The sequence below is a fragment of the Idiotropiscis lumnitzeri genome, chromosome 9 (genome assembly GCF_059441095.1).
Source record: "Idiotropiscis lumnitzeri isolate Australia: NSW breed Sydney's pygmy pipehorse chromosome 9, RoL_Ilum_1.0, whole genome shotgun sequence".
Lineage (NCBI taxonomy): Eukaryota > Metazoa > Chordata > Actinopteri > Syngnathiformes > Syngnathidae > Idiotropiscis > Idiotropiscis lumnitzeri.
In genome coordinates this window covers 6,917,069-6,926,191 of record NC_142399.1, presented here as the reverse complement: position 1 = coordinate 6,926,191, position 9,123 = coordinate 6,917,069, and the positions used below count along the sequence as shown (strand labels likewise).

The 9,123-nt window shown below is 42.1% G+C and overlaps 2 protein-coding genes across 6 annotated transcripts in view; one reads left to right on the top strand and one right to left on the bottom strand.

Annotated features, from left to right (window-relative positions):
• Positions 1-999: 999 nt before the first annotated feature.
• mdh1ab (malate dehydrogenase 1Ab, NAD (soluble)) lies at positions 1,000-6,268 on the bottom strand. Its single transcript, XM_088304826.1, has 9 exons — positions 6,137-6,268; positions 5,561-5,659; positions 5,135-5,231; positions 4,293-4,468; positions 4,091-4,213; positions 3,795-3,959; positions 2,897-3,010; positions 2,685-2,774; positions 1,000-1,600 (listed from the first exon to the last, which is right to left on the bottom strand). Exons 1-9 carry the CDS (start codon positions 6,137-6,139, stop codon positions 1,478-1,480), a joined length of 990 nt encoding a protein of 329 aa, XP_088160952.1. The 5' UTR covers positions 6,140-6,268; the 3' UTR covers positions 1,000-1,477.
• wdpcp (WD repeat containing planar cell polarity effector) overlaps positions 6,238-9,123 on the top strand; it is a 57,488-nt gene continuing 54,602 nt past the window's right edge. For 3 of the 5 annotated variants that reach the window (XM_088304819.1, XM_088304821.1, XM_088304825.1), the window contains exon 1: positions 6,238-6,682. In XM_088304819.1, coding sequence (XP_088160945.1) covers positions 6,680-6,682 — 3 coding nt within the window. In that variant the 5' untranslated portion in view covers positions 6,238-6,679. Of the gene's footprint in view, positions 6,683-6,874; positions 6,939-9,123 lie in introns of all 5 variants that reach the window. The other 2 variants (XM_088304823.1, XM_088304820.1) reach the window with 1 other exon arrangement.

The following is a 9,123-nucleotide window of genomic DNA, read 5'->3' as shown; positions in this document are numbered from 1 at the left end:
AAAGTGACATTCCAAACAAGAACGAATTGGAAGCCGTCAGTGCGAGACAAAGCCAATGAGCGCGCGATGTTCTCCTGACGTCATTGCCAAGCGCCAATGGGTTTGTGCGAAACGTGGACGGCATTTCAAGAACAAATTGGAGGTTCGTAAGCGTGAAGCGAGGCCAGTACGACGTCTCTGTGCTGTAATTGTCAAGAGCCAATTGTCCGACACAAATAACATTTCTAAATTTCCAAATGTGTGCCTCCACAAATTTCCATCTTAAAAAAATAAAAATTATAATAAAAAAAAACATTTTCCTTCCTTGTCATGTCGATAATGCATGCTAATATTTTTTAATATTGTCACGCCCACGTTTAAAGTAGGTCACAGTTGCTGGTGCTCTTCACCTGTTCTGTTCCCATAAATAAAATGCGGATTGACCCAGGAGCTGCTATTGGCTGCTATCCACAGCTCCTCAAGCCCAGTCACCCCAAAACACTCACTGGCCTGCTTAAAACAACCTTCAAGCTTAGTTGACACTGCTACCCTTCCATCTCAAATAGATCACATGTACACTTAAAGCAAAGAGCAACGTTTGACAATACAAGTACCTATTTAGAAGTATGCTGAGAAGATTGTGGCTTCACCATCGCTAATATATTATGCAGCGATCTATTGAGGCTTTCAAATGTTTTGTTGCCTGGTCAAATTTGTGTAGCATTTGTCATCATGCTAGAACATAAACATCTTTCACAGGGATAACCTTGAATAGCTTAACTCACATGACCTCAATCTTTGAAGGCCACATTCCAACATGTCACATACATAGAGCTTAATGTCAGCAAATTTTGAGACTTAAACTCAAAGAGCAGTGAAAGGGTTTTTAAAAAGTTGGTTAAATTATTTTCCCTGTGGCAACACAAGAGGGAACCAGCAACACAGGTTAATTATCAATAATTCAAATATATGCATGCATTTTTCATTGGAATTGAGTAAACTCAATGAATGAAATCCCAATGCAGTTCAAGTCTTTTATTGTTTCAGCATGAACGGGTTAAGATTCAAGTTTTTTTTTTCCAGCACTACAAAACTACAAATGAAGTCACGAGCCACAGGTGCAAAATTATATGGACCTAACACTCACATTGGAGTGACTCTTGGAGTGTAGTTATTCATGATAAAAGATAGAGAGGATTAGACAACAGTGTTTGGAGCAGCCAGGATGCTAATGCCTTTTACAAGGGAGAGCCCGGAAAGTCAAGGAATCCAAAAAGAAATTGAAGCTGTTGTGCTTGTAACCTTTAAAAAGTATGTCTGCATAACTGCAACTATGTGCCCCTGGGATCCATTTCAGTACCAAAGCGTTCCATTTCCACTCCCACCCCAAAGTTGCAAGAAAACACACACTACATCTCTTACATACACACATGGACATAAGAGGAATAACAAGGACTTTGAAGGGAGTGCTGTGTCACAGGCGGGCGTTGCAACGTAGTCACTTTTCCAGGAACTCCAGAGCTGTGTCCCTCTCTTCTATCAGCTCTGTGGCTGTGGCCTCCATCTTAGCCTTAGAGAAGTCATTGATGGCCAGGCCCTCCACTATTTTCCAGGACTTGTTCTGAGGAGCGAGAGAAAGAACCAGCATGTTAATTGCAGTGTAAGCTGCAACGTTACAAGTACAGTGGTGCCACAACAAGCAACCATTGTTGGGCAAATTAGTTAAAAAAAATAAATAAAAAAAAACATTCAGCTGGAGTTGCTAATTACGTTCCTAAAAAAAGTAACTGAATAAATGAATTACTCCTTCGTGAATATAATTAGTTACCATGGGAAGTAAATACTGCATGTCTTTGAAACCCCTCATATATGTCAAATAATTCATTTTTTAAGTGGGTTATATGGCTCCATGGGAAAACTAGTATTTAACCATCTAACAAAGTAGTCAAGAAAACCGCCAATGCGGTGAGAAGGTCAATTTCAAAATATAACCATACCAAATAATATCGGGACATCAATGCCTTGGTATGGCATTTATTGGCGTCAAAACTCTAATCACCTGACATTGTATTGTCTGGCATCTGTTGGCAGCGTTTAGCGCTAGCAGTACTCAAGTTCATAGACCTAAAATGGCACAACACACTTGGATGCCAACAGCCTGACACAGTCAACGTTCCTGGTAATCACTTTCTAATAAACCAGGCTTAGTCAAGTGTGTTGTTTTAGCCCACAAATTCACTACTGTAGTTCTGACGTCACTTCATCTCATAAACCAAAATCTAAGTACAGAGATCTATCTAAATTCTTACTAATGTTTCAAGAGAGGAACATAGTATGCTGCTATGCACAGTTTAAATTTAGTGTAAAATGTTGAGCATCTGCTTTTCCATTGTTAAGTAGAAGTGAGTTTTTTTAGGCTTCAGTACATATAACTTAGAAAAAAAAAGTATCAGAAAACCCTTTATTCAATATATTTTCAGTAGGATATCCAAATGCCAAAATATTTGATTGCTTGAGCCCCCCCCCCCAATTTTATTGATTTATTTAAAAAAAAAAATGTAAATACATTTCTTGGAGTAATCAATAGATGGACCACTCAGAGTGTGGGCACGGGCCACATGGTCATGTGCCTATCCCCGAGCTAAGGCATGCACACCAAAGGGGGCAGCACAGTGTGCATTAAGGCCACTCCAGTGAATACCAACCTTGATCTGGACAGGGAAGGAGTAGATGAGGTCATTTGGGACTTTGTAGGTGTTGTTTGAGGAGTACACGCCCATAGAGATGAACTCACCCTGGATGAAAAGGAGGACAAATTTGTTTAGAAGTGTCACTCAAAATGTTGGTGTGGGCATACTTCACTTCATCCCCAGAGAGTAAAAACTTAGCGATATACTGGATGGAGATGTCGGTTTACCTCCGGGGTGCCGAACCAGATGTCCCTCATGTGGTCGCAGATGGCTTTGGCCGCAGACATGGCGCTGGACAGCTTCCTGGCCTTGATGACAGCAGCGCCTCTCTGCTGCACCGTCTGCGGCGCGGCAACACGGATGAGATTAGTAAACACTGGGACGTGTCCGCACAAACAAGGATTTGGACACAAATGTATTCCGTCACTGAAAACTGACTTTTAAAAAAAAAAAAAAAACAGAGAGGAGGTTTCTGGACTGGCTAGATAGATAGCCAGGCCTAAATGAACTAACTACTTGATTTAAGTACCTTTCTTAGATTAAATGTGTGTTTCCCTTTGTGTTGTCATGATACAATGCTTAACGCGCCAGCGATTTAATTAAGATAATCTAACTGCAACCATAGAGGCTTTTTAATATTGTTCCAGAGATTAAGCGCATTCATATTGCCTAAATTCTGCTTGTCTCTATGTATTGTGGTTAGGAAAAAGCCTACCCTACCCCACCTGTCTCCTTTGTATGATGTTACAGTGTGCACTATTGTTTCAGTGGACTGATTTTCAGCCATCAAATTAATAAAGCTACAATGTAATGCTTAAATCAACATAAGCACACTAGCGAATATTTTAAATTAAAGAAAAATACTAACGCAATGCTGCTTAAAAAAATAAAATAAAAACTCATCACTTCTAGATTCAGCAGCGCTCTTTTAAGGTCCTTGTCATTTTAGCTTCATTTCTTGAAGTGAGTGGTGGACCAAATTGGCTTTTTAAAAGCTTGTACAACTTGTAGCATCACCTGTTGCTTTGGCACATGCATGACTGCGAATGTGTTACAATATCACAAATGGCCATGCAAAAAGAAAACATAAAACATCTAAAAATCACTACTGTAATTTATACTCACAGAGATGAAGTCCCCTTTGAGCCAAGCCTCGTCCTTGACGGCATCAAAGCAGTCCACTTTGTTGACCTTGCAGTGGTGAACGTCTGGGTACTGCGTGGACGAGTGGTTACCCCAGATAATCACGTTCTTGACGTTGGTGGCGGGGACACCGCAGCGCATCGCAACCTGCAGAACAGGTGGAGGGAGATGAAGTGCATTATTGGCAGGCTTACAAACAAGTGGGAAGATGGGAATGTATTTTGTACAACAGCATTTATCAAACAGTAACAGAAACTTGAACCCCGCAAAAGACATACCTGAGAGCGAGCCCTGTTATGGTCGAGGCGTGTGAGGCAAGAGAAGTTCTCCTTGGGAATGGAGGGGGCAGACTTCATTGCAATCAGACAGTTGGTGTTGGCTGGGTTTCCGACCACCAGAACCTGAAAATATCACAATCAGTTACATTCATGTGAAAAAGACATCCAAAGAGGGATAACTGAGCACTCCTGGTGTTACTACCTTAACGGTCTTCTTGGCATACTTCTCCAAGGCCATTCCCTGGGTCCGGAAGATGGCCACATTGGCTTTGAGCAGGTCCTTCCTCTCCATGCCTTCCCTCCTGGGCATGGAACCCACCAAGATGGCGGCATCCAGGTCCTTGAAGGCCTTTTCCACGTTGTCAGTGGCAACAATTTCTGCGGGGGAGGACAATCTTGACGTGCATCAACTTATGTGTATAGATATCGTTCTACAGTGTGGGGATAGGGACCAAGCCCTGCTACGAAAAGTGAAAATCTACAAGAAATGTACAGCCCCGATCAACATAGATTATAGATGCAACAAGCAAAGTCAGGATAATTCTTTGCAACCAAGATGCTACAAGATGGCATCAAAGCAATACTTCGTCTTTGGCCTGAACACCAATTAATCAAATATATTATCATCAACTTACTGTACAGGTTCAAAACCAAAATCCACAACCAAGTAAATGCGCGAGTAGTGAATTGTGACTTAGCGGTGGAACACCTGACATGTTTTGGATCCATGTCAGAGTGTGGTCAAAGGGGAAACTCTCACAGAACGCCCCCCCCCCCATGTGTACACAAAGCAGATAACATGGAAAGACCATTTTTTTGTGCTCAGGCTAAAGCCATGTCTCATAAAAATATTTGGCGCCATCTAGTGACATATGGGAAACGGAGCACACTTGTATAGAGCTTTATGGAGCCCATAACGCTTTACAAAGCCTCTCAGTCACCTTGGAGATGAGCTTCAATTATTTATGGACTTTTTTCTACCCATGCAGGGCTCATTCCCTATCTCCTGTGAATAGAAGGGGGCGACTGTCGTTAAATGGTTACCTCTCAGAAGAGGGAGGGCGCAGTCCTGCAATTCCATGACAACACCTTCCAGGACGGGCATCATAGGTGGGATATCCAAGAGGAGCAGTGTGATTTGCTGGAATAAAAGACAGGAAACAAATGGAAAACTACCATCATGCCATAAAGACTACTTCGGACCGTCCGGAAGCCAATGAGCCCGGCCAAGGCAGCAATGTGCTGCGCATTCCTAAGGTGTGGTTTTAAATTACAGCCCGAGGTGGTTGGCACTGGATCCATTTCACCAGGCTTCAAGGACGAACCTCTCTTTGTGGGCTGATCAATTCTCACAGGCACAACAGGCTTGTCAAAGTCACGCACACAGCCATTTTCTAACAGGAGTCCTAGTTTCGTGACACGCCCTACTAAGATATGGAGAGTGCAGTGACTACAGGGGTAAGGGTTTACCTGATCTTTGCCAAAGACATCTCCTTTGGCAATACTGAACAGCAGCGAGTAGGCAATCTGCCCTGCAGCGCCGGTCACCAGAACTCTAATTGGCTCAGACTGTAAAGGGGGGTTGGGGGTAGAAGGGGTTCAAGGTAGAGAGCAAGTGTTAGTACAATTAGCATTGATTCACAAACAAGGGTAGGTAGGTGAGGCAGGTAGGCAGGCAGGAGGTGGTACACTTTCATAGTGTTGTCGACATTCTCGTTTACACAGGATTAACTTTAATCAGGTCAGTTCAAATATAGTCTCTGTGAGCTTTCCTCTTCATGCATTACATAAAAGGGAATAAACAACTTAACCGCAACAGTTACATTCACGTTACAATTTCATGCAAACTTTCTACCAATTCTCAACAACTTCGAACTTGGCGGTCTACCGTTCACCGTACAGCTTGAGTTGTGTTACGTAATAAAAGTCATACGTTTATCATTTTTTTAAATCACGAATTAAATCACAAACTGTCAAAACGTACGCATTCTACGTTGATGCAAGATGAATACGACTATCTAATCTCCATGAGTTGCGAGTACTCACCATGTTGTCGATAGCTTCACGTCCAACTGCTCACTGAGTTAGCCAGTTAGTCGGTCATCCGGTTATAAAAAAAAATGGGTCTATCGCGAGAGTTGGGGCGCTCGAGACAGGGCCTTAGGAACTGTGGGAAGTGTCGTTATGTGTTTTTTTCGTGGCATTTGTAGTTTTTGTAGTAAAACAAAAAGCAGCCATAAATGACGTGTTTTCCAGCAAGTATCTTATAGAAGATTCTTACAAACATGAGTTAAGCGCCCCTATGAAGCTACCCGACACATAAGCCCATCGGTCGCTGTATTTGATTCCGTCAGTCTCACCGTTAGCGTGTTAGCCGGATAGCGCGGCTTGTTGCCTAGCGACACCAATGGTGCCACAGCAGTTAGCATTTAGCAACGTGGGAGCTAAATTACAGCGATCTTTTAGACAGAGTGGGGTCTGTCGTGTTTTGTTAGCGACGGGTGGACGTTCAATTCAAGTTGGACGGACGTGGAGCACCCGAAAGAAGACGTGGGCACAACATAAGTTCAGCAACTTTAATCACTTCTGATGGTAAACTCCGTTTGTGCTTCTTTCTCAATGTAACTCTTAGCGTCTCTTTTGGACCAGCCGTCACAAAAAGATGAGAACAACGCTGTCATTTTACATTATAGATTAACCCCCAAATCAGTGTAGCGTGACTGTGTTGATTCGTTCGACATGCAATTCATTTACTTTTGTCTCTTACTGTGTCTTTATTTGCAGTGATTTTACTGTTGTTGTTGTCGTTGCTGCAAGCCTTTTTTGTCTTCTCGAAAGGACCTGGAAGGTGAGCATTTTTTGGCCTCATCAAATAATTTAGGCTTCGCAGTAACTCAAATATTATCTGATATGTTGTACATGCCAAGGCGATTACGGTGTCAGAAAATATCACTGGCCCTGTCAAAATCCCTGGGGGGAAAATCACACGATTCAAAACGATGTTTGCTGTAATTCTGTCGCAAATATGACGGAGGAAGACACGAAACATACGCTGTGTACGAACTCCAAAACAAACTGACAATATGTCAGATGCTCCTCCACACCAAAGTCACCCAAGCATGGTTTTGTGGACTTTGCTTTGTGCACACTTCAGAGGGCTCTCAGCAAACTATTTCCAAAATGACATTTTTAAAGTAGTTTTACCCTTTCCATGCAATTCAAACACATTTTAAACTTACTAAAACACACCTTTTAAACATACTTGAACACAAACAAACAAATTACAAGCCTAAAATAGTCTAGAAATTAGTAGTCATACTTTAGTGTCTGTCTACATGAGTTGCGCCACCTCTTGTGTCAAAATATCTCTTCTTCAAAGGGTTGTTAGCTTGTCTATAATGGTTTTGCATTATTTGTTAGCATTAAGCGAAACTGAGTGTTTTTACGCAAAGCTATGCGGTTGATTTACAGTTTTTGAACACAAACAGTGGAGCAACACATATTGACAGTTAATGTCACCACCACCCTCACAGACATATATTCTTTATCCTATGAGAAGAACGGCTAATATTGATGCTGACTGTACTGTGATGTCTGTCTTCATGTATGTCCGTATGCCTGTGTTATACTCCCCCTGGGTGGCCAAAGCGTGCATGCGCGCACGCACACACACACACACACACACATATGCTCGCGCACGCGCAACCACACACAGAAACATCATTTGAGATGTTTGTGTTGTGAGTTGCGAGCATGGTCACGGAACAATTTAATCTATCTGAAGGTTCTGCTGTATAGTGTAGTTTTGTGTTGTGTATATTTTATTTATTTTTGCAGTTTTGAATACCAATGTACCTTTTATTTGAGCATTTGCATATATACCGTTTATGTCAACTTATGTGAGACTATTAGACTTTTCACAAAAGCTGCAGCATTGGCATGATAGGATCTGGCGCCCATCTGCAACACTCACCCGGTGCTCCTCTTTTGTCTTTTCTGTAAAAATAAGGTAACTCTTTTGTCCCTAGAAGCCACTCAGAAGTGACTTTGAGTAAAGTTCAGCCAAGGATTTTGGAGCGTCGCTCGCTTAATTCTCCTCATTCCACCTCCTCTTTGCCTCCTTTGTCCTTTCACCTCCCTCCTCTCAGCACCTTTTTTATTTATTTATCGCCTACCCTATTCTGCTCCTCCACTTGGGCCTGAAGGGCGCACCTGAGCGAGACCCCCGTCACGTCGACAGCCTTTGAGGCAGATACTGTATAACCAGGAGGAATCCCAACTTTTTTTTTTTATCTGCTCCGGTAGACTATGGACCAGATTGCAGTTGCCTCCCGCATAGTGGGTCTCGGTATTACTGTCATGTCCCTGTCGAAAATGGATGATTTTTGTGCTTCATTGCACTGTTGCTCTGGTGCTAAAATTGGGCCTAGTCTCGTGTTCTATCCCACTAGGTGTCAGTGCAGGACCACAGTCAACACTACCAGCTGCACCATTTTAGATGAGCACTGATGGCCTGACCTGTAAATTAGCAGGATTCCTTGCGTTAATGTTAGTGGGAGACAAACGTAAAACCAGAAGATTGGTTGCCATTGCACACATCTTAACCTGGGTGGGATTTTATATTTGAATGGTGTTTTGAGCCTCTTTTTTTAAAGGCAAGGCAAGGCAGCTTTATTTATGCAGCAAATTTCCTCCACAGGTAACTCAGTGGGATTCTCGTGATTAAAGGTTCAACAATTAAAAGTCTTTAAAAACAAATAACTAAAATAATTTTAAAACAAGAACAGAAATAAAAGACAGCCTACTAAATCAGAAAATAACAGAAAGTGCAAGTAAAGGATTGATTGATGAAAGATGATGGACCTGCTTCTAAAAGGTGCTTTCACCGCTATTACCGCCTCCAGGAATGTTCTTTTTTTATTTCCTTTTGTTCGTTAATTACTTCCATTTCACAAACCAACTGTAATGGTCTTCACAGCCTTTGTGTGAAGTGGTGTGATATTGGCCAAGACAGAAACCATAAAATTCTGAGG